Raw genomic sequence first — 26,126 nt, 5'->3', positions numbered from 1 at the left:
ACCCCTAATAAGCCTCTGTCTGCGTGAATGTGTGTGTGTGACTACTCTCAAAATATATGGCTGAGGCAACTGGAAAGGTTTCTGTTTCTAGAACACCATTTCAAATCTGGCAGAAGGGGAAGGGGGAAAAAGGAAAGGGAAAAAAAAGAAAGGGCAAAGGGGAGGTGGGAAAGGGGAGGAGGGGAAAGAAAAGAAACACATTTGCAGAAGAAAAATAAGAACAAAATCACCCTCGTTAAAAAGAAAATAAACAAACACAACCAACAGCTTTACAACCAGAAAAACTATTTCAAAATATGATATCTTGCACTGAATCTATAAATTGCACAGTGACTCAAAATAAAAATAAAAAATGAAAAGTGATTGAGCAGAGAAAAATTCCAGGGAAAATGTTATTTTTCAAAATCTTATCGAAACTCCCTACCTGGCCTTATTTTGTTGGGAAATGCAGTATTTAACAAGGAAATTATACTAAAATAGGTGTACCAAGTCCTTAATTTGGATTTCAGATAATATTTAAACACTATCTAGTGTCATTTGTATGTGTTACTTTCAAACTCTTTTTTTAAAATTTTATAATGATCAGAAACATCATAACAGAAACAACAGACTCCATAACAAAACTGAACAATGCCATTATGACTGTTTTCTTGCTCAACAGTTACTTTTCCTTTTTCCCCCAAGCTTTGCCATGTAATTGCCATGTTACCAAAAGAACATGTCCTACTTGTTGAAAACTCTCATTTCGATATTTTACTTTTAGTTGACCACTAAAGTGCCAGAAACATTGGTCATCCACAGACAAACAATACTATTTCAGAACTGGTTTCATCAGGGCCACAGATCAACCTATCATCAGCACATATAGAGGCATAGACACTCCACCTTCTCATGTAGCTTGATTCTGGACATCCATTTTTCTCCTGAAGTGCAAATTGTAACAAATGGTGTGTAATACATGCAGATTACAGCAACTTTAAAGATTTTCTTTTTGTCATATGATATTTTTCTAAATTGCAAATTATGACTGCAGCTCAGTCTGTCATATCAGGAAATATTTTTCATGTTTCTCACTCTTGAAAAACAAAATTCTTTCCTCAAATATTTAGTTAAAAGTTTTTTTCCTGTATTTTATCATGCTTCAGTTTGAAACTCTACCTTTGGACTCAGAAGAACACCACTAGAATGGAGCTTTATATCCAAAATCCAGTGGAGTGGTATTTGAATGAGATGTGTAATATTAAGATGCAGAATTTTTAGTAAACAAAAGGATTTAAAAAAAAAAAAAAAGAACGACCATTTACTCATGTAAGAATAATTAATGTTAATAGCACTTACCGAACTAATATTCTGTTGATTTTTCTTTACTCTTTCAATCTCTGGAGTCTCTTTTACAGCTGTGCCAGCTCCTACTTCCTTCTTATAAAACACCTTCATTTCCCCAAAAGAAAAAGTAATTATAAGACTGTTAGCATTGCAAGTACAAGTTCTCATAAAAGGGCTGGGCAGTTTTCCAAGTTTCAAATTAATCTGGCTGTAAATCTTGCCAAGGAAGCAAATACTTTAATTTTTCATAAATCAGACCAATTATCAATAGCTGTAATAACGTTGTTTGTTTTCAACTGTAAACCAGACAATCTATTATCATCCTTTAGAATGACCTCAGATATTTGTAAGTATTTGTAATGATAGCTTTATCTGTGGAAATAATATTAAAATTTAGATCATAATCTATAAACATTTAAAAATGCAACTTTATGCTTGAGTAATCTCACTGATTTCAATTTAATTGAACGTGCATGTACATGCAAGATTTGAATTGCTTTTAATCTTCAGATCTTAAAATGCTCCGAGATTTGAATAGATAAAATTATTTCTAATTTAACAAACTAGAAAATTGACATATTCATGATTAAATAACCAGAAGAGCCAGAGCTGTAATCCAAGTCATGCAATTTTTAACTTCTGGTTTCAAGCCAGAAAGCTGAGGACTGCATCTACAAACAAAGCTCACTTCTGAAAAGAAACACATTTCTAGATCTCTATTTCAATTGTTTCAATAAAGGATAAAATACAAAGCACAACAGTAGAATAAATCATTCAGAGCTACTGAAGGAGACAGTAAATAACTGCTCCACAAATTCCAAATGTGGCTGTCATTTAAATAACCATGAAGCACCAGTTCAAAATGCAAAACTTGTAAAGAAGTTTTATTTGTATTTCCAGTCTGGTAATTTAAAAACAAGTCTATCCTGGAGTTTATAAAAAAAAAAAAAAAAAACTTTACAATATATTATTTCTGCTTTTCTTAAACAAAGATTTATTTAACTACTTTTTAAATTTTATTTCTCTCAAACCCTAAACAATAAAACATACATTACTTCCTTGAAGACCTGTGTAAACTACGGTGACCAGTATTGCCAAGTGTTCTAGAGGAGAGTGAATTATTTATGTACGTAAGTATTTTTTCAAATATTCAGAAAACCTTTAACAATTTAGAATTTTGTTTTACCATGTGAGAACAGAGACAGCTTATGAGTAAGAACTTGAAAATTCTTCTGCACAAACATGTCAGTAGAAGTTAGAAAGATTTACTAAGTGGACTGACCTAAAATACACTTTTCTATGCTACCAAGAAGGGAGTGGTAAAAAATACCGGAGCAAGGAATTTTTCTATGAAAGAGAAGACTGTGGATTAAAAACCCTATTGTAAATCATCTGCCAAATGAGCTAGTGAGCTAAAAGCAGCACTGATCTTATCTGCAGAGCTAGCCACTTTTTTTTGTCCCATTAGGCAGAAAAATACTTGAGACAAAATCCAAAATCAAAAGCCTATTAAGGGTCATTAATTTCTTCTATATGAGGACTGCTCCCTCGAGTTAGTAAAAAGTAACTTACCTTCATAATCTAAATTGCACAGGGTGCTGAAAGATTGGAATGAAGAGAAAGAAAAGAAATGATCATTCAATCCCACCTATGAACTGCTTTCCTACATTTGGAGGATCCACTTCAGATATAGAAAAATGGTGATCACGAAATAAACTCAACCAACTGCAAAGATGTATTTTTTTTTTTATTTTATGTTATAAAGAATGCTAACAAGGAGGGTAATTGTCAGTGTTGGCACTGAAAGCTCAGACTGGCCTACAGGGCTCCAAGGGATTCAGATACATCAGATGCTTGTCAAGGCTTAATTAAGTAGTGTAAGGTTTTCATATGCCTGGTATCTATCAGATAGTGAGTCCACCCTGCTTAGACCCACTGAGGACTCCACCAAAAGCTATTAAAAACTGGAGCAGAGAGGAAAGCAGAACAGTAGGTACTAGCTGGGATCCCTTCCATTACATAGAGTTTCGGTGTAGCATGTTAGGATGCCAGTGACAGGAGAAATGGTGACAACCACCTTCACACTATGCAGCTGAGCTCCATTCAAAACCAAGAGGCAACAAACTACAAGAAACAAAATTGGGGCCAATGGGCCTGTCAACAGCTTGTATTAGGAAGACGTAGCTTTCAGCTGCTCTCATCTGATGGAAGGAAAAGAGCAGGTAATGGCTGGAAGATGTTACAGGAGAGGTAGAACAGCCGAGAGCAGCCTCAGAGACTTTTCTCCCTGCAGGCTCTTAGTGAAGCTGCACTGAGAGCTCCAGGTAAAATAACTCTGAGGAAAAGGAATGGACCTTGTACTCATGCAGTGGTGAAGCTGAGGGTCTCTCTAAACTAAAGAATCACATCTGTGCCAGATAATAATAAAATATTTAAGTAACTTTTATGCCTTTCTCTCAAATCATTGGTTTTATTAGTATAATTAGTCTGCCAGAAAAACAGACACTAACTGGATAGCCTTATGTTCTGGAGGCTAAATTTGCCCTTCATCTTCTCTTCCCTGTTATATTACAAGCAAAGCCAGCATTACAAACAGCAGAATTAATGGGCACATAGAGGAAATGGAACTGAATGCAACAATCACAAAATGGGCAATCTTGGAAATCTAAGCACATAATTTATATAGGAACAGACTGAAAGCTGAATCTAGCATAAAATTTTAAAAAATGTAACCAGTGTAACATAAAATAATTAGACATATTTATGAAACTTGCTCTGTTCTAATTTTATCCTAGAACCTTGATATTCTGTACATATGATAGGAAACAGATGAAAAATCCTGTATGCACAGTAACAAGCCTTAGCTTTCTTGTACATTTAAATAAAATACTTCCTGGGGCTTGATGGAAAAAGAAAAGAAATCTTCATTCAAAAATAACTGTGGCTTGGCAAGGTGATAAAGTGGTTTAGCAATTCAAAATAAGTGTCACACCTAGAAAAAATGTATTATTTTTTTTTTACTGAAAGAAATGAGTGATACAGTCTTTGCCAGGAAAATTATGCAAATGGATCAAAGAACATTTACTCATACGTTCCCTATTTCATGCTGAGGCACTAGAGAGCCTATTTAAACTGAAAATATCTGAAAAGTTGCAAGTGAAGAGAAAATCACTGTTACTCACTGCACTGATGTTTTTCTGAGTACTTTTTATCCTCTCCATCTCTGGAGTGTCTGGGACAGCAGAATAGTTACAGAGCATCTTCTCTGCTTCATCTTTGTACATTTTCTGAAAAATAATTTTAAAACGTCCATTTCCTGCCTTCTTAGGGCTGAGAATAACCAAACAGCAACAAAAAATTGCTTATTGCTGATGAACCTCGACAGCATTGCACAGGATTTATTTCAACCTCTCTCCTCTGTGATATTCTTATATTTATTTTTTTTTCCTTCCCTTTAGGTAATGTAAAAAGACCTGCAAGTAGATGTACACAATTCAAATCAATTTAGATGGCATAATAGGCCTAAATACAAATAAGAATCAGGCAGTAAGATTTTTACTAAGTGTAAAAATTTAATATGGGTATGAGAGTATCTACAGAGCTAGCATTTTGAGCAATGTATGTCAAGTACTGTTACACAAAATTAAAACAGTTAGCCTTTGAACTATGCCTACCTGGCTTGCTATTTCTGAAGCCCTTTTGACCCGTTGTATTTCAGGAGTATATGGACCAACTTGCATCCCTTTTCCTATAATTTCAGTCTCAAGATCCTTTTTATATTCTTTCTGCAAAAATAGAAGAAATTAAAATTAAATAAAGGAATGTAAAACAAAGTAAAATCATATCCCTGAGTGTGCAACATAACTAATTCTACATTTATTTGTACGTTGTCTTCAAAGCTATTCTGACAGCAATGACTAGACCTCAAAAGAATTGCTTCTATTCCCGTAACCTGTTTTTCTGGTTTGGTTTGGTTTGCTTTTTTGTTTGTTTGGTTGGTTGGTTTTGTTTTACTGCACACTGCTTATTCCTTTTAGCAAAAGTATCTTTAACATCTCATTCTGTTTCACTTCAAAAGTAATCTTAATGGATTCATTCTGTACTCACCTGGCTTACAATTTCAGAAGCTTTCTTTGCTCGTTGTATATCAGGGGTATCCATGCCCACTTCCATTCCCTTCCCTTTAATTTCATTCTCCAAGTCTTTCTTATATTCCTTCTGAAAATAATAGCATTGGAGTTACTCATATGTCCAACAACCAAATCCTTAACATTGTTCATAAATTACTCTGTACAATTTCACTGAACAGTATCTATGAAACACCAAATAACTTTTGATTCAACAGCATTATCTTTGTAGAACCTATCTACAACACACCTATGCTATAGCTGCTGCCAGGTTAAACATTCTTTTAAGAGACTGCTTACTTCGATGTAGCCTTTCACATCCTTGTGTCTTTCCAACTTTGGCAGCCACAATCAGAGGCATATGTAGACAGGAGTTTTTATCCCTCATCTGTTCTTGGGGAGACTGAGGTCATAATGCCTTTAGCATCATTCTAGCTCTGTTTATTGTTTGGCCCTACCAAAACAAGCAGCCTCGTTTAGACCTAAAAGCAGGAGGGCCTGCCGCCACTGAATACAGTCTAGGCCAGGCATGATTAAGGGTCAAAGCTCTGGGAACACTTATCTTTCCCCATACGTGGACTACACAACTTTTAGACTCCACACAGCTCAACAGACCAGGTATTTAGAGAAATCTGTGGTATGCCTACTGTGTAGATTGGATGTCATGTGGAATTCTCAGTGACAGTAATTTGTTGCATTCTGCCAGACTGAAATCTTGCATCATGTACAGTAACTTACAGTGCTTGCAATTTCAGAAGCTTTCTTGGCTCGTCTTATCTCAGGAGTATCTGGACCAACTTGCATGCCTTTCCCTTTAATTTCAGTTTCCAGGTCCTTCTTATATTGTTTCTGTAAGGTAAAACTTCATACTTTAGATTCACAATAGCCAGAGAGTTACAGGTAGATTTTTATGCAAGAGACACAATTTAAGAGTCATAATTTTGACTCAATCAAAAATCTCAAGTAGAGGGTGACAGCTCTCAAGAGTCTTGGCAAGCTTTGGCTAGGATAACATGTAACAAACTACAGGAGAAAAACTTTAGGAGATATTCACTGAATGTACAAAACTACCACTGAATTTTCAGTTTGGGAGGGGGCGGGGAAATCAGTCCATATAGCTTTCTGTAATGATCCTCTAAAGTAAAGGGGCAGTTTAGCTCTGCAAAACCTAGTGTAATAAGCTGGTACTTGATGCCAGCCTAATTGAAACACATTTTACTTTTAAGAAAATATTTTATTTATGAAGACTACATGGTAGAAATCAAATACTGTACAAAATTGTTTCCAGTGAACTTTCAGAACAAGATGTTGTAATTTATTCATTTAATAGGTCTTTCCTGAACCACAGCCATTAGACAAGTGGCTGTACTCATTCATGATTGCTTCTTTTTCCCCACAGTATAAATTATAAATAACCAATAACCAGGAAACAAATGAATATTTCATCTTGAGCTTATCCAAGCGAGGACGTATTTCTTGTTCATCAGCAAATGATATTAAAATATCAGTAATATATATATTCAGTAATACTGAAATATTATATACAATAGCTGTAATTTTTTAATTAAACATCAAAATATTATTTTCTTGGACACTGCTATTTCTGATACTATAGCAATATCTTTTTCTGTTATAGTTTATCTCTGCTCTAGCAATATCTTTTTCTGTTATAGTTTATCTCTGCTCATGGAAAATGTGTAACTTTTTTTCAAAATAAATACTTATTCTTAATTTTCCCATTCATTAACTGTTTTTAAGTTACACATTACTTAGGAAAAAAAAATGCCTTTGTATTTATTACAATGCTCTAAACACTTACAGCATAAAGTAACAAGAAGAAGAGCAGAAATACTTTCAGTCTTCCATCTCTGTCTCACTCTGATGTGGAAATAAACATGCTAAAACTACTCCCCACTTCCAAAATTCCAAACTTCCCGAATTTTTTATGAAAATAGTATAAATTATCCTGTGAGAAGACGTTACCTCTCACTTCCTCTCTGCTAAAGGTGGAATGGCAGATGCTTTCTCCCAGCTTCCTAGTGTGTAAAACACCAAGGAAAAGAGTTACAGCTATATGCATAGCTATGCTTGTTTACATTGATTGGCCCTATGCACAACAGTTCCTCTGGTTATTATGGCTATATATTTATGTGTGTGTGAATAAATACACACATCAAAGGAATATGAAATATATAAATATATATATTGCTCTTAAAGAATGACACTCAAAAAGGTGTGAGGTAGATCACGAGCTTCTTTCCCATTCCCTCTTTCCTTTCCACACCCTCCAGCCCCATTGTTGCGTCCCAGGCAGCCTGACAAGCTCTTCCACATAATGAGTGGCACCAGCTTTGGAACCTGTGGCTCAGGGAAGTATGCAGTCTTGCCAAGCACACATCATGCCACGAGTTCTTCGGGACGGCCTTATGGAGATACAGTAGATAGGTCACTGAGTCTTCCACTTCCACTCCCTATTGAAGAATAGGAGTAGGCTGCACACGTGTGCTTCCAGGTAACCTCCAGAACATATCCCAACACCATTAATACCAAAGTTCAGTTCTAAAAATGTGCTCTGGAAGGAGCCTCTACCTGTCTATTTGCAAAGGATGAACCTCAAGCTCAAGAAAATGTACTTCTTCAGAAGCAGCTCTATTTTTTGGGAAAAAAATGTTTTCAGAAGTAGAACAGGTCATTTGGATAAAAGTTCTTTCAAAGTTGTCTGACAGTCATTACTGATATTTGTTTTCAAATAAGAGACACAAGATTCAAAAAACTGGAAATTATTTCATTGACTTTTCTTTGAAAGTCCAAACTCCTTTTCCATTAGTCATACTAGTTGAACAAACAAGTAGACTGAAAAACGAATGCAATTTTAAATGCTGTGCCTACTAACCCCTCTAACAATTTCCATTGACCTCTTAATTGCCTGAAAATCTGGAATATTTGTCATAAGCTTTTTTCCAGACTTTTTCTATATTCTTAAACCAAAACAGAAATAGCCTTAGTTTCAATACTTACATATTTCATTGTAGATTATGTTAAAAGAATGGAATATATTCAATAGAGTATGCCATAAAGAGTGAACTTTCTCTGACATCAATAACCTTGACTAGCATAACATACCTCATTTAGTATCTGAGCTGCGTTTTTCACTCTAATCAAATCCGGCGTATCTTCAAACACTGTCATTCCTTTTCCTTTCATCCATTCTTCCAAATCTTTTCTATACTCTTTCTAAGGATTTAAAGAGAGATTTCTCCATTTAATATTGCATGGAAGATCTTGAAAAGAAATGCCACTTATTAAATGTCTGAAGGGTCTCTTTGAAATTTCTATGAAATATGAATTAGCTGAAGGTTTCAGAGTTAAAATAGAATTGGAAATTATCAAATCTAAAGATACAACATTGCAAAACTGAAAACATTTTAATATAGCCATGTATTTTCCTGTTGTGCTCCTGATAAATAGTCCACTCCTACACAGTGCTACCATGCTGTATGGGGGCCTCAGCTGCCTATCTACAGATATTTTAATTGTGGTAACATTTGCTTTTATGCAGACCAGTATCTGCTGTGCTCCCATTTTTACCTCCTTTTCACTAATGGCACCACAATCAGGATGGATGCCCTAAACACTGTATTAAGACATGTTAAAATGATTGTTTGAGAAATTATAATGTAGAAGCAATATTTCTACCATTTCTCTTCTGTTCCCCTCAGACACTGCATTGATATGATCTATCAACATTTGGCAGCTGCAGCCTCCAGAGTACTCAAGTGTTAAGTATAAAATTAAAAGCACACTAGAATCTGCCTGTGGACATTTGGTTCCTCTTCTTCTTTCCAGTTCCTAGAAAACTGATGTAAGCCTAGTGAAAGTGAAAAATCTTTTACATTTTGTAGGATTTTTAAATGCTCTTTCCACATCCAGGTTTGTATTATTTGTTTGTTTGTTTGTTTAATGCAAGGAAATTAGAATGCATTTGAAGAAAATGTCTTTTTTGGAAGAATTTATATAGACATAAATTAATGCTCTTAATCATGTATTGACTTTATAAGAAGCAGGCACCATTGTCTCAGGAATTTTTGTTTAAATAGAAGAAAACCAGATATTTTTTAAAGAAGCTTCTCTATCATCAGAAGCATCTTCTACAACAAGCAGAAAACTTACATTAATTTAAAATTATTAAATTCAGTTCTCTCTTCTGACAGAGTTGTGAATGTTGTTCCAGAGAAAGTTCTTATTGTGATAAAATGCAACATATTTGCAGAAATTTCTGTAGTGAGAAGGCAACAGAATCAGCTGAAACACAGCTGACATAAAAAAATAATAATTATAATAATAATTATTCATTTTTTAATAACACCAGGTTCTCCACCTTGTTTGATGCAATATCTATTTAAAATTTACTATTAACCTTCACACAAAAATACTGAGCTACATCCTTGACTGTGAAGTGCATTATTTTCCTGAATCTTGAAAGATAATAATTAATTTGACCTGTGTAATCTTTGGTTTTGGATACTGTTCCTTGAATGTGGATATAAAATCAGTTATTCTGTACCTTTGTGCATTAAAATGCCATTTCCATTTTCTTTTATTCTTCCCCTCTGCCTAACAGATATGCCTTATTCCCTAAGTAATGAGTTGTAGAATTTGAGGAGGTAAGAATTAGGGAACAGCTTATTGCATGTAGCACTATGCAGGGAACACACTTGAAAGTTTTCAAAGATGTAAATTTACAGCACATCTGCAACTATGCATGCACTATCCACATCTGCGGACACTCAGCAAGCAGCAAGATTAACTCAATGAAATGCAAGCATTTGCATTTTTCCCTAGTCAGCAAGTGCACAAGATTAGAAGAGAGTTTTGTATGCACAGAATGATACTACATAAACTGGACTGAACCTGGGACTTGTCTATCTGGCAGTTAAGCTTATAGAAATTATTTATTAGAGAATGAATAATAAATAAATATCTGAAAGGAAAGTCTTCCCACAGCATAGACCGGCATAAGCTATTTTAAGAACAAGGCAAGGAAGGAACAAGGTTCAAGGGGTTTTAATTCTTGCATCCTCAATTCCATCCATCTGGGCTATAGCAAAACAATCAATTCTTAATGCAATAAATATAAACAAGGTACTGTTGGATCCCAAATTCAAATGGAGGAGATTGACATTTCAAATTATGAATTTTATGTTTAGAGTTTTCTGATATATTTACTTTAAGTTTGGTCAAATAATAAATCTAATGTATAGTACTAACCAATACTCAAAACCTAACAAGAAAACGGTTTTGATTAATAATATAAAAAGTAGAAGACCAAAAATAGAAGGATTCTCAGTCACAGAAAAGAAAGTGATTTAATTTATAATGCCACATGCAACTGAAGAACATTGGACAAATATTAAAGAAACAATGCGCGTACAGAAAATCCACTCCTTCTAACAAAATTTACTTAAAGCAGATTATGTAATATGGAATTTTGGTTGTCTTAACTTTCATTCATAACATGTGATAAATAATTATTTGAATTAAATTAGTTAAAAGTGACTTGCACACAGCTCAAGGCATCCATATAACTACAACAGACTATCATAAACTAGAAATAATTACCCAAAAGGAAAAACAGCCATCTGGATATCAACAGACACCTTCATTTTCACCCCTTCATCTATCTGGGAAGCAAACTCTAGGTCCTCTCCAAAACCCTATCAAACAGATGTCTTTTGCAGCATGCCTGGAAGGTCACCAATTTTGGGCTATTTGAGCACAGGGGAGGAACAAATTCCAAAACTGAGGCCCTCACAGGGAATGTCTTGCCAACGATCCATTTTCTATGTAATCACCTGATTTGTTCATTTAACTCTTTTTCTGATTCAGGTGTGCTGAACTTTATCATTTCATTATGTTCATAAAGGAAACTTCGAAAAGTATGAATTCTTACTACAAGACTATTCAGAATATAAAATGATAGCGCAATTTTTATTCATGACATTGCTTTTATATTTAGCTATAGCGTTAACTATAAGCTGTTCAGCACTCAGTAGCTTGCAGTGATGCTGGTTATTTCTCATTACACCTTAACAAGAACAACAAAAGGGAAGTAAAAGATGTCTACCTCCTTCAGAAGGTTAGTGACTTGTTTTATATGCAAGAACTCTGGGGTCTTGTCTAAATCCATTGAGGGCTTTCCCTTGAGACTTTCTTCAAATTCTCTGCGATACATTTTCTGTTGAAGCAAAAACAACAATTAGCGGTACATGCACGCTCATTTCCAAACATATTTCAGAAAGAGCACTGTAAACAGACTCAGAAATGAGCTATGCCAGAAATTAGTTATCACATTAATAAGCAATGTTATTACTCATTTTATTACTTAGATTACCTATAAGAGATGCAATTATATACACATGCAATTTAGATAAAAAAAAAAAAAATATGTATGATATTTCCAAAGAGTGTCTAAGCTGATCTATGAAAAAAACAATTTGTTCAGTACAGAAAAGACAAATGGTACACAAAGTATTGGCTTTTAAACACATTAAAGTTTCTAAGAGGACAAAATCATCAGTTTTCCATGACACAGGAAGAATAATGGAATCAAACTGCAGCAAGAGAGACACAGGAAAAAACTGTCTTGGTATGGCTAGTGAAGCAATGGACTCAATTGCCTAGAAACTCACAAAACCTCCACCACTGGAAGTTTTTAAGAAAAAGCTTGAAAAATATGGCCTAACTTAGGATAGCTGATGCTTCCCTGGAGCCCAGGACCAGTTCATCCCCCATGCTGAGTTCCCAGGCTGATGAGGCAGGAACACATTTCGGTTGAAGCATGAGTCTGGACAGGGTTTGGCAGCTCCAATCCCTCCCACCTGAGAACTCTCCTTTGTTAAAACAGGAATTAAAGGCAAAAGAATTTGGTCCTTCACCCATACTTGTTTCCCGCTTCTGCAAAACTTCCTACTGCTCTCTCTCTTTGGTGATACGAAAGCGGACAGGGAACAGGAGCCTACAGAGCCAGAAAGAGCAACCCAGAGACCACTAAGGTGTTTTCCCCCACAGCATGCCATTAACCTGAAGAGAAAAAGCCTGCACTACCTTGCTCATGATCTCCTCCCCGAGCTTTCAGTCCAGTATCATCTCTGCCTTCTCAAGGGAGGAGATAAAGGGTGTTCCATAAAAAGTCAATAATTTCTGATCCAGATGACCTCTTGAGCTTCTTCCCAATTCTCAAAAGGGATGCAGTATACAGTATGTCCAGTCTTACCACCTACAGCCTTTATCAAAAAAAATGTTTTGAAGGAAGAACTGAACTACAGAAAAGAGAACTCTGCTATTTCTACCCTATCCTCAGTTTACAGCGCCTTTATGATCTACTTCATCCATTTTCTTAACCTAAGTACAAGACGTCTGTTAGCCTCTCTGTTGACCTAAATTTTGCTAGTTCAAGCAAATTTTACTAACCTCACTTTGCATCTTTTGAGCCTCCTTTGAAACTTGATACATGGGTGTATCCACAAATTCCAGCATTGATCTGCCTTTAGATTTCTCATAATTCTCTTTGTACTTGACCTGGAAAAATTAAAATAAGTACTGTTAACACCAGAGAAAATGTGTGATCTGATTGCTTGCTACAGTTCCCTAGAGGTTTTTGACTTAAAAGACTCCTACCAAATTTAATCTGTTGGAGAAACAAGGCAGCTAGACAAGGAAAGTTTTTCTGGAGTAGTTTATTCCTTTGCTTCAATACATCAGACTTAAAAATGGTGAACTTTGAAGACAGTAGGAGTGAGGAGCACCGATCACAATCCTTAATGAATTGCATGATTTTTGCTGAGTGACCTATGTCTGAACAGTTGGCAGCTGTTCAGTAGAATCCCCTGTCATGTTTCCATAAAACAACACATTTACTGTAACAACAACAAAATCTGTTTTACAGCAGGCTCCAAGGGTCTGTCTTTCAGACTCCGGAGTACCATTCTGAAACACTTTTGTTTGCACCTGCGGGAGGGGGAAATGAAAGAAAACTACTGCTTCAGTAGGGTGTGGTCTTGCTCCAACTTCCTCTCACAGCTACCAGTGGCCATGACCTTAAAGCTAGAGGCAAAATCACATTGAAGTACACAGGGTTAAGACACCAACATACAATTTTATGCTAACTCTCAAACCAAATACACCCTGTTTGGCAACCTGGAGAAGATTCTAGACTCGTTCATTCATATTTATTAAGGCGGTGTATGTCTCCATGGCCAAACGCATTATTTATCTCAATCAATCAATCAGTGTGTGATACCGTGCAATATTCTACACAGGACATAAAAGAAAGCAAATATTAAAATATATTCAGAATGAGTAATGTCATTTAAATATGTATATGTCTCTTCAAGAATCCTGATGTCCAAATGTGAGAAAAACATTCAGAATTTCTTCCATTGACAGACTTGCGTTAGGTTCAAATTCTGCAAAAACACTCTCCTCATGGGGTGCTTCTGATTGAATATGCATTATACATCACTGTCATTTGTAATGCAGTTTTGTGCCCGATTTAATCATTATTAGAATGTTGCATTTTTCTCTTTGCAAGATTTACTTCTGATTGTGTATACCTGACTTTAAAGCACTGCATTTTCTTCGTAATGGATTTAATCAGCTGTATCCAGGGTGAAATTATAGAAGCCCTTGCTTTGCTTAAATGATTTCTTATATTCATATGGAAACAAAAAATATTGAAGAATATTTTCACAAACAAAACTCATAAGGTTTGTAATTTAAATACTATTTGAAATAACCATGGGAGCAACAGCAAAAAAAGAAAGTATGCTTTAGGCCTCCAAAATCTGGAGTTTCTGCTAAATTTGAATTTAAAATATCCCCATTTCCTGAAAAAAAAAAAAATGATGGTGATGAAACAAAGAAAGAAAATCATAAAAATGGCTTTTGTAAGTTCCTAGAGAAAATGCTTGTCATGCTTACACAAAGTGAAATATTCATGTCAGCTAGAAAATAATCTTTTTTTTTTTTTTTTTTTTTTTTTTTTTACTTTTGAAGTGCCAAGATATGATGGTCTGTGTTTGCCTCCTAGTGGAAATAATTATAAATGTCACACAACAAAATTATTTCTATAGTGGAAGTAAATGAAAATTACCGCCATCTACAGATACTGACTTCACACTTTTATTCCATTTTCAGTGGGTGGAAATAAAATAAATAAAAAAAAAAACTATAAAAACAACTATAAAATGAAATGAGGTAAACTGCACAAACTTTTGCAGGAACCAGATTTGGTCTGTTAAGTAAGTCTATTAAATCACTCTGTTTCATAAAATGAAATACATCTACATTCCATTTTTTAGCATGTAGTTCATTACCTTCTTAAAGTCTCTACAATGGGGACAGATTTAAAAGGCGCAAACCAATAAAATAGCTGTTGTAAATATATCAAAGTTTTAAATTATGTACCTCAACAGTTTATGTCAAAGAAAATTACATGTATACCATATGAGAGGAAAGTCCCTTCTTGTGAACTTTCTTCCTCACCAAAATAATGCAAATAGTATGGGTCTAACCTGTCAAAATCAGTCTATTTCTATCTAGTTTTCTAGTATCTATTTCTATCTAGTTTCTATCTAGCTTCCCTCTTAACTGTTGGAATTTATTGCCATGGAAGCTGACTTGAAAAATAGCTTTGCACTTGTACTCTAATACATGTATTTCATAGAGTTACACAGATTTCCTTTTTCACTCTAGGTCAATCAGCAAATCGGTTCAACTAACCATACTAATTTATCGGTTTAATTAGCTGTACAGATTACAACAGCAGGGTAGATGTGGCTATGTCAGGCAAAATATTAAGAGAAACATAACGTTCAGAGGAAAAAGGTATACTATAAGGAAATAGCAAAGCTGGGTAAATAGCAAGAAGCTCTGTCATACTACTGGTCAGAGGCAAAAACAGACCATGTGATGAGTTTTTGGAAATCAGTTAATGGGACAGTCAAGCAGACTGTTTCACACAGTGGAAGCAGACTTCAAGAAAGATTTAGTACGTGCTGTCGATAGACAGGGAGGAGAACACAAAGAGGGTATTTGAGAAGTATGGAGAAAGGCAGGACAGAAAGCCATGGTAAAATCAAAGAGATCAAGCCATGGTAAAATCAAAGAGAGGGAGGTCAAATCCGAGAAAGATTTTGAAAATGAGATTTCTGTAGAAGACAAATAGCTAGTGGAAACCTTAAGGATTGACAAATCATTATTCTTGCTGCTCACAATAAGAAAATATAGCCACCAGCATCTGGACAACACAAAAATCAGAAACTTAGTAACTAGGGATACATCACAAAAGGGCATAGACAATATAAATCGATCATTCCTGGGCAATAGAAAGAAATAAACTTTGCAAGAAGTAAGCAGCCTTAAAGGAAAGTCCAAGTACCTCATTTGAGATAAGATAACAACTTGATGATGTCCACTCCGAGGTTGTTCATTTAACCAGCAAAAAGAATGCCAATCTTACATTACACTGAAGGAAACTAGAATTATGCCAAAATGCAAATGAAGAATGCAAGAACTGACAACTATCAACTCCTTTATCATCCATACAAAAAAAAAAAGTATAGTCAGTTTTAGCTCCACGCATCAGTGACACAGACAAAAAGCAACTCACTGAAAAGCAACACAAAAATCAAGTACAGACGGGAAGGCCGGATTATTTTGATTATTTTAGACATAAGCTTCCATAAGCAGGCACTGACTCAGAAGACAACCCAATATGCTACTACTCATTAGGGCTGACCCTTTGCCTGTGAAGCTCTTGCCTCCTGCCAACAGCGAGTAATCTTCCTTCCCAACACCACCCACTCATGCATTTCCACAACAGTGTTGCAGCCTTTCTGTGTTTTCTGGAATAATATGCAGCTAATCAGCCTCCAAGCACTGCACATATAGCATAGGTGCTTTTGGAGTGGGAGAAAAGCTTTGGCACTGCACAGAGGCCAGGAGTTTCTTACCTTTTCCTCCCTATTTCAACTGATGGGCACTACCCTGTGTCATACCACCAGCGCTATGAAAGAGCATTTCTTGTTATGTGGCAGAATGGAGTTGTGTGTCTATTACTTGATCCAGTGTAGGAAGCCTTGAACATTTAGGAGAGAAAAAAGGCTTTAACAGAGAACCTCTAAGGGAAGCTAACCCTTGACAGGCTGTTTATGGCTGAGGTCCAAATATTACACTAGCATAATGGTCACTTCTGTAGAGAGACCTGCAGAAGAAGGCAACATGAAAGATCTTAAGACAAGATTTGCAAGGAAAAAGGTCTTAGATCAACAAAGGAAAAAATGGAGAATGTTTTTAGACATATAAGAAGAAATACTCAAGTACCAGAAGTCTGAGTGATTCTTACCCATTATTCTAGTTGTTTTAATAAAATAAGTGTCTCTCCCTAAAAGCACTTTCTTCACTTACATCCCCTAACTACTGCAGTAACAACACTATAGACTACAACATTGAGAGTGAGACCATGAAGCTAGTGTCAAAAAGTTATGTATTTTATAGTGATTATATATACTACATTCCTTGCTATATATATATATATTTCAGGTTATTATAAAGGCAACTTACATCACTATGCATTTTGCTGATATTTAAAGCATGGTTTAAATACAGCAGGTTTGGTAGATCAGAGGCTGGATCATGCAGGCTTTCCAAATCTTTCTTGTAATTCACCTGCAGAGAGAATTCAAGTTACGTAAAATAAGATTAACAAGATAATTCACAGCTAATACTACAGTGTATCTGTTCAGAAATATAAAGCATTAGGAGCTTGCCTGAACAATCTGTATCTGACACTAGATGGTGCTCGTTTACTATTATTTGGGGCATGGGGTGAAGGGAAGGGGAAAAAGAATCAATAACAGATTCATTCCCCTAAGCAAATATTTGGAAACTACTCAAAGCTTTCCTCAAGAAAAAAAAAAAAACAATACAGCACAACAAAAATCACACATCACACTTTGATATTTCAGGTTAGGAAAAAAAACTTTTTTTTCTTTTTTAAGGTTCTAAGCAATTTTGAAGGAAACTTTTTAAAATAGTATCTTCCCCAATACTTTGTGCTTACTCATTCTGAATGTTGTTGATTCTTGTTCTTTCTCTCTCGATTCAAGTATTACACTAACTGTCTGAATAAAAAAGATCTACATAAAATAGTTAAAGGGCAGTGCTCCAGGATAATTTATTTAATACAAATTGCTTTCAGCAAAGATAAGCAGTATAGGCACCTAAGGCAAAAGTTAATCACTTAATGAAGTAGCAAAAGATAACTTTCTATCAGCCTATAGTAGGATTTTCCATATTCTTGATAGCTGGAGGCCCAGCTGTACAGGAAGAACACTATCCAGCTTAGCTATTTTAAATGATAAACCTCTTAACCCAATACGTTTAGTCATCTTCACACATGTACGATGCTCTTCACTGACTTAGGCTTCAAATCAACAATAGTCAATTTATGTATCTTTTATAATAAATAATAATTACTTAAACATTTGGGGGAGGGAGGGTTGTTTTTTAAAAACATTTAGATTTTGGAAACAATTACTCTGTTGAACCCTTCTCAAAGCCAGCCTCTCCTGTTTCCTTTGGGTGGTGCCCCACGCTTTGGTTAACATCACACTACAGAATGAAGAATCTCTAGGCTATCTGGGATCACTCCCCCAAAGAAGAGCTCGCATTTTTAGCATTAGACACACTGTTAAATATATCATCCCAACATCATTTTCACTTGATATAGATGTTTTCCCCAATCTGACTCCAGCGGCAGGTGCCCACACAGAATCTAGGAACTGGTGTACTTTAAAATACAGATCAGGAGATCAGCAGACACAATGAAGTCTAAAAGAGAGACGTTCAAATCTGAGCTACTTATGTTAACCTCCTCCTGCCACCACTGGAGAGAAGGTAGCAAAGACAGGCATCTACAACAGGTCAGATAATTTTCTCTCTAGACTGGTATCTTTCTTTCCTGAATACAAAGGGACTGAGTATATTAGCTTGGAGTAAGCAGCCATACCTTTAGAAATACAAAGTTGAGTGAGATAAATCTCATCTAAAATCATTGTGAAAAACTCTGCAGACCCTTGCAGAAGGGCTTTGTCCAGAGAGGAAGAAATGGATAACATGCTGTACTTGCTATACAGACACAATGTATAACACAGACTTCTGCTCACAGTTATGACTTGTAAAATGGAAAAAGGATTTCTGCCTGAGAACAAATGTTATTTTTTTCAGGATGTAAACACATGTATAATACAAAGCAAATTCACTTACATCACTTGCCAAGGTGGATGCAATCTGTGCTTGCTTGAAGGAAGCACTGTCAAGAGGATTGTACTGGTGACTCTTCATTTCTTTATTGAACTGCTCTTTGTATTTCACCTTCGACCAGAAAAAAAAAAAAAAATATATATATATATATCCAGTATTAACATGTAGTACTTGTATGCTTTTAACAACAATAAAAAGAAATTGTTAAATTTGATAAATTGTTAAACTATTGAAAAGTAGATCTTTTGAAGCAAGTTTTTCAACCACTTCAAAGTTGTTGAAAACAAAATATGTGAAGTCAGAATCAAATTTCCCACTTGATTGTTTTTCCACCACCAGGTATATGTGTCATCCATGGTGTGCTAGGCTGTCACCAGAGCCCCAACTTCTACTTTTAATTCCGCCACAAATTTCCAACAAGACCCCCAGGAATCTATCTGCAGTACAGTCCCTTCCTGGGGACTCATTACAATGTTAGAAAGCATAATTGAATGGTCATCTGCTATTACTCTCACTCTCTGTTCTTTTTGTTTAAAGGAAAATGGGGAAAGATAAGACATGTAAGGGGAGATAAACAGTACATAAATGTTGAGGTATTGGCATCAAAACCAAATAAACTACAAAAAATCGGTAGAACTGAATTTGAAATCTAAAAAATGAAATTGAGCAAAGAGTAAATTGCTGTACTTTGCCCCCCTTGTTGTGCATGATCAATAAACATCTGGAGACTTTGCACACATGCCTTGCTTCTTTCCAACAGCTGGGCATAATGGAAGAGAATAAAGTTCAGTCTGAATTATGCTGCTTTCATGAATGTTAGTCAGACACCTGATATCTGCGCCTATGCAACATCCATTATAATTTGCCACGCTCTGCATTAAATAAATATGCAGCTTTTTCCTTACTCCTTTTTTCTCTATGCCTATATGAATGTCTGATAACGTGGTCAAGCCACCTCAAACAATCTCCTTCAAAAATTACTTTTTTCTCAGCTTTAGTTGTGGGAAGTATTTTCTTTTTCTTTTTTAGTTCTTCTTTGACTCAGAAGATTCTCAACATGGCTTAGCTTATACATCTTCATTATGTTTAGCCACAATACCCAATATTTCATAAATCAGGGTAACAAGAAACCAAAACTAAGCCACCCAAATAGAAATTAAACATATCTTTTCAAGAATTACATTATGATTCCAACAATTACATTACTTTTTTTTCAAAGAAAGGTAATCCTAAATCACTGTAACTTTTAAAGAGCAACTTGATCTGAAAACATGAAAACTTTTCACACTACCTCTAGAAAATAGTATCTATTGCCTTCTGGTAGATTCATCTGGTTCATATTGCTTGGTATTTGCCTTGGCTTTGGATCAATTGCAAATGCATATATCTGAATACAAAGACACTGCTTTTGTCAAAGGCGAATCTACATTCTGTATGAGCAGTGAAGAAATAACTTAGAGGGCTTTTCTCTTTTAAAAGGTATATCCAGAATATGCCTTCTAATAAAAATCCGGCAGTGCTGGAATATCTGATTCAGAAAGCATCCAAAAACAAGTCAACGTGGTGAGCAAACCTCTCTTTTACTCTGTAGGCATCATAATGACATTGTACGCAGGAGTTTAACTATCCGACTACTTAAGGCTGGGCTTTTGCCCAGTCAGCAAATGGCCTCAAACTGTGCATGTGGTCTGAATGCACAATGTGGTCCTTGGTATACTTGTTAAGTGTGAAAAAATCGGTGGCAAAGGGACGTCTCCTCACAATTGGCTTGCCATCTTCCAGCTGCAGCTATTTCATGCCATTTTTTTAAAGATTTTTTTTTTAACAATACGTTTCAGTCTAGAGATTTCAGCAATGAATCCCTGTTAGTGTCACTTCAGATCACGTCAGATCTGAAGGAGATCTAACAGAAGGAGAGGGAGAGCCAGTGAATCCAGTCTTCACAGGTCTGTGCGAGCTGCTGCCGATGCACAGAAGGCTCCCAAATTTAAGGAGACTGCTGACCAATCCAACTGCAAATGGTTCAGTTTCAGTGAGGGCTGTCTCGGTAGCTCTTGGTCCTGCTGTCTTCTTTGGCTGCACTGCTTATTACCTTTGCTCTCCTTTCCAACACCACCACACATATCGCTCTGGGGCAAAATGGAGGCAGCACAATAATATCAGATGACCCTGACAGTATCTCGAGAGCACTTCCAGCAGTAATTTAACTCTGACTTGTCATAGGGGATTCATCTCATTGAAAGCTACACACACATTCACTTTTTTTTTTTTTTTTTAATTGGCATTTTCTTATTTTCCTCTCCCTTTTGAAAGAAAGGGAGTGGGGTGGGTGGGCTTGGGAGAAGGAAGAGGGAGAAGGAGAGAGAAGAGCAAGCACATGAATTAGCCACAGTGAAGAAGTTAAGAAGTTCACGTGTCTATTTTATCCTCCTTTTGAACAGGACAAAGTTATGAATGTAGTTTAAAGGAGGGGAAAAAAAAAAAAAAAAAAAACATGTAAACGTGTCTGAGAGAAAGGGTTCAATTTCAAAACAAGGAAGAAAAATACTTCATCAGTGATTTCCAAAACATAGAGAGGAGGAGGGGGGTGTCTGATCAACGTTATAACCTGATGAAACAGCAAACAAAAATGTGGGAGTGGAAATGACAATTGTTAGTGTGTTAGTGGAAGCTTATCTGCAAATTTCATCATTAACCAAAATCTTTACTCTAATGAGGGTTTAAAATGATGACTGCTTATTCACCATCTTAATTAAAGTCTTAAGTTTGTTTATTTTTTTTAGAGAGTATGTAGTGGTGGCTAATTTAAAAGAAATGTGTGGAAGCTGCTTTCTAATTGTAGCGAAAGAATGAGCAGCTTTTGCAGACTTTTAACACAACATCCCTGAAAAACCAAACTGGAATTAAATAAAGCCTGGATAAACAAACTTCTCATTGGCCTTGCACAAAACCTATAAAAGTCAGAATTGCAGCTGGACAGAACAGTGTCTTTTGAAGCTTTGCAGCAACATTCCTAAATCAAAATCTGTAGTTCAAAGCTGTTCACACAGGGAGTGTTCAGTTTCAGAAGTGGATGACATCACCCACTGTTCAGATTTACAAAGAAACTACAAAAATGGAATCATTCAACCACTGGGATCCCAGGATGAAGCAGACACTTGCAGCTAAAGCATTTCCTCATGACCATATGAAAACATATCAAAAAAAATGAAAACCTGTCAGAGCACATTGAAGGAAATGCAACATAAACAAAGAGCTAAGTTAAAATACTGGTTGCTAAAAGCACTAGCAGAGTTTAAAGCAAAGAAAGACTGTGAAAATCTTAGGCTGTTGGTAATTTTAGAGAAGATATATCTGGGAAGAAAAAAAAAACTACTTCTAACAAGTTTTATCCATGAAACAATAAGCACCAAATCCAGCACAAAGTATGTATATCCAAAATTATTTATCATAAAACTATTCACTAAACAACATAAAAGGAATATTTCATATCAGCAGCTCTTAGTAAAAGCTAGTAAAATGCATTAGATGACATAAAGAACACAACCGAGCTTGGTTTTATTTAAAAAAAATACAAAAATAAAACAAATTATACAATGTACATTCAGCAAACTGACAAACTTCATGTTTTCACAAAGACTAACACAGTTTCTGTTTTAAATTTGGTTTCAAATCAACAGAAAGTGGTTACTGTGTGTAAATATACTAGTCCTGGGAGCTGGTATTTTTGCTGCTGCTGTTGTCAAAAGCTTTGTTTAAAAAGAGAGACAGAGACAGAGAGAGAGAGAGAGAGAGAGAGAGATGGTACACTGATTTGGTACAGCCTTGAGTACCAGTCAAACATTAACACTATTTTCTTCACTTTGTTTGCCTTCCTGCTTGCATTGATTGCTTTCTCCCTTCGTTACACCCACACTGCCTGACCTCTTCTTGCTCCTGTTCTCTATACTCCCTAAATTACCTACCCATATGCACTACATTAAAACATGTTATTATCTTCTCTTCCCATTGCATCCATCAGAATTGTCAATTTTGCAAATTTACTGTGAGGGTCAAATAACTAATATTTCTCTGCGTGTTGCAGCTTATAGATTCATGCTATTAAGGGAGATTATCAACTTTCAGCACAAAAAGTTTCTAATGCTCCTATTTGCTGTGAAAGAAAGGGAAACCCTAAAGACCAGAAAGTCTGGAGACAATAAAGAGATCATTAAGTTTACTATTTTTTTAAATCTTGTAATTGTTACAAGCCTGCTTCTCCATCCTTGCACAAAGAAGAAGACAAGATTGACCCACATTTAGGGCACTTCCTTTCCTACAGCACAGGTGCATTCCTCATCCTGCCCCATCACCCTGCTCCACAGACACAGGGGTCATCATCATTTTTCTGTGGTTGTACAGGATGCTCTTGATTTATGATCAGCATGTCTAAGTGTTATAATGATTCAAATAATATATAAAAACGTTAGACAACTCATGGCCACTGACTTCCCTTCAGAGGAGGTGGGGAATTGCAGAATGCACCTCCCCACTGCTGAAAGCAGCCTGGTACTTACAAGCTCCGTGCTGCTCTATGCAGATGGATGGCAGCAGAGTGTCAGGCTGAAGCCTGATGTTTTTTGAAAGTGCCCTGCTCCCTTTTTAAAAGTATGTGGCCCTTCACACACACTGCAAGCAGCCTCATCAGGCAGTTGACTAGATGATCTTTGAAGGTCCCTTCCAACTGAACTATTCTATTCAATTCTATTCATCAGTGTAGACTGAGGGGAGGAAAAAGGATGGAAGGGTGCCAAAACTGAGATCCAGTTGGCCAGGATGTGGCTGCAAAGGTTGGACCACCAAGGACTAATAATCATCTTTACAAATAGACTGCAGGCTACATTATATCAACTGCTCCTCTCTTTCTGCCACACCTCCTACACTATTTGGACTCCCTAAAGAAGTTAAAATCCCACACCAAATGCTCTCTCCTGCAGACAGATCTCACCTGGAACTGCTGTCATCCCTGCCCCTGGTAGTGAAGAGACTCTATAATAAAGCTACTAGTTTTGCAGATATAGCATGCATTGTCCAAGAGAAAATGCACATCTAATAAAAATTAGATAGAAAGTGCACTGATTAAGGCTATGATGCAACTGCCGCAGCACCAGCCTGCAGGACCCCATGACCCAGCTGGTATTTTTTGATTGTTGCAATTGTTGGTCACAGCCTCACTGGTACCAGGTGCAGTGAGATTGAAGGTCTATCAGAAAGGGTCCTGTTTTGTTCCCCTTTGTGACAACAGGCAGCTGCAAGCCCACTAGGTTCTGAAATAGGATGTAAAGAAAGGAATGTGTAGGCAGCCATTAGGTAGAAATAAAGACTGCTACACACTAAATCTAGAGATGAACTCTATTAAAAATGACTAAGACAAAAAATTCCCTTCTCTAGAAGTGACACGGAGGTCTGAACAGCATAGAACTGGCTCTTTCTAGAAAGCACAGGCTGACTTCCCAGCCTGCATTATGATAAACACAAAAGACCACTTCAGTTAACCATGGTCCAGTATAAAACAGGAAGTCAGGTAGTAGGTATCTGAGGGCAATGTCTGCTGACATCAAAAGAAGCTTAGCCTCTTGCAGGCAGACAGTGCACTGTTCTGCAGCTTGTTCTCTATGACTTTTTATTCTTATTTTATCCTAGTTCCAGGGAAGACTTTTACCACCTTGCCAAATCACAAGGAGTTGTTACACAATGCTGATAGTGAATGTTCTGGTCTATATACTCCTCCAGTTGTTTTTTTCTAGTTGTGGGAAAAATGACATGGCCTTCTCCAATCAAAGGGGGTTATCCCCCTTGTACATGAGGACAGAATTTGTTCCTGGGTTTACAAAACCCATGAGTGTAGTTCTGAGGATTACTAGCAAGGATTATGCAAGGAACTAAAAGAACTATTTGACTGCAAGTCAAAAGTCAGAAATCCCTTCTCATGATGTGAGGTTGATCTGGAGCAGTAGAAGACTCATAAGAGGAAAAGAGGGAATATTTGTGTCCCCAGCTTTCTTTCTAGTTATGGACAAAAGCAGTTTCACCATTTTTCTATTTCTTTCTTTAAAAAAAAAAAAAAACACTTTTTTTGAGGTTAATATATAACAGAAAGTAGTACATAAAGGTTCAGTTTCAGGGGGAGGGAAGGTGGGCAGTTTACATGTCAGGCCAAATTCAGATCCCATTACTCACATTAGTAAGCAGTCACACAAAAGACTCCAGTTACTTCAGTGGGATTAATCACAGGGTAAGGTTCCACTCAAACTGAATGAGTAGCAAAATTTGACTCTAAATTGCATACAGTTAATATTTTAGAAATCCTAGATAATATATATAAATATACACCATCTCCACCAAAAACGAGTTGTAACAGTCAAAGTTCACTGTATTTTTGCATAAAATGTATATTCTGTTTCCTACGAATCTTAAATTTACCAGTCATTACAATACCATATGAAAAGGGTTTGAGAACATAATCTTCATGCAATTAGAGATAATCATCTAAAAATCTAAATATTTTCTTGCATTAGTAGCAATGAGATATCTGAATGAAGTCATTGTAACATGTCAGAAAATCTTACTTGGCTTAGAAGTTTAGAAACTCCTTTAGCATGTTCAAAATCTGGTCTTCCAAGTACAGCATGCTCCTTATTCATCTCCCCCCTTCCCTTCTTGTACTCAGCCTTAAAAAAAATCATGAAAATGAATATGAATCACTATTAAATTGTTTGGTTTTGTGTTTTGTTTGTGTTTGTTTTTTGTTTTGTTTTAGTTGTTTTTCCCAAGAGAAATGTAAGCACTAAAGCTAGTAGAAAAGCCACTCTTATTTAGTGATCTGCACTGACACTACTCTCAGTAATATTATAATTAGCTCAGAAAAAAAGCCTTTCTCATGCTTCATCTCATTAAAAACATAATATTTATTTATTGTAAAACACAATGCACAGCATTCATAAAATTCAACTTCAATGAAATGCACAGGCTAAGCCTGAAAAATACTGTTCTCTCACTGCTCCCAATCAAGGCAGAGTGAGTTACAGTGGCTCAGCATTTCTTAAGACATGGTCTGCAGTTTACACAAGATTATTTGTAGCAGTTGAAAACAGCCTTGAAACAAAACTAGGCTGAGGGGCAGCGTTTTTGAAATACAGGTCAAATTCCACTCTCAGTTTTACCACTGCAATCTTGCTAGATGTCAGTAAGGTTGCATTGGTGTAACAGAGAGGAATTAGTCCCATAGGGCTGATGTTACATGATCTTTCCAGCTGAACTACCTCCCATGCAAATTGCTGCATTTTTTTTTCCCAAAATGCATTAGAAAAC

The 26,126-nt window shown here is 36.1% G+C and overlaps 1 protein-coding gene across 9 annotated transcripts in view; it reads right to left on the bottom strand.

Moving 5' to 3' along the window:
* Positions 1 to 26,126, bottom strand: part of NEBL (nebulette) — a 260,561-nt gene that overhangs the window by 46,373 nt on the left and 188,062 nt on the right. For 5 of the 9 annotated variants that reach the window (XR_013945800.1, XR_013945801.1, XR_013945803.1 and 2 more), the window contains 11 exons: positions 25,385 to 25,486; positions 18,780 to 18,887; positions 17,076 to 17,180; positions 12,924 to 13,031; positions 11,578 to 11,688; positions 8,577 to 8,687; positions 6,192 to 6,302; positions 5,434 to 5,544; positions 5,001 to 5,111; positions 4,509 to 4,613; positions 1,339 to 1,431 (listed from right to left, as the gene is read on the bottom strand). The exons of 2 other annotated variants lie outside the window; for them this stretch is intronic. Coding sequence is in view for 3 of the 7 variants with exons in the window: in XM_080578262.1 (XP_080434388.1) it covers positions 1,339 to 1,431; positions 4,509 to 4,613; positions 5,001 to 5,111; positions 5,434 to 5,544; positions 6,192 to 6,302; positions 8,577 to 8,687; positions 11,578 to 11,688; positions 12,924 to 13,031; positions 17,076 to 17,180; positions 18,780 to 18,887; positions 25,385 to 25,486 (1,176 nt within the window). In the remaining 4 variants the exon portion in view is untranslated. Of the gene's footprint in view, positions 1 to 1,338; positions 1,432 to 4,508; positions 4,614 to 5,000; positions 5,112 to 5,433; positions 5,545 to 6,191; positions 6,303 to 8,576; positions 8,688 to 8,717; positions 9,730 to 11,577; positions 11,689 to 12,557; positions 12,737 to 12,923; positions 13,032 to 17,075; positions 17,181 to 18,779; positions 18,888 to 25,384; positions 25,487 to 26,126 lie in introns of those variants that run through there. 2 more of the 9 variants (XM_080578264.1, XR_013945802.1) reach the window with 2 other exon arrangements.

The sequence above is a fragment of the Anser brachyrhynchus genome (genome assembly GCF_964034855.1).
Source record: "Anser brachyrhynchus genome assembly, chromosome: 2".
Taxonomy (NCBI): domain Eukaryota; kingdom Metazoa; phylum Chordata; class Aves; order Anseriformes; family Anatidae; genus Anser; species Anser brachyrhynchus.
This window is presented reverse-complemented; position numbering and strand designations above follow the sequence as displayed.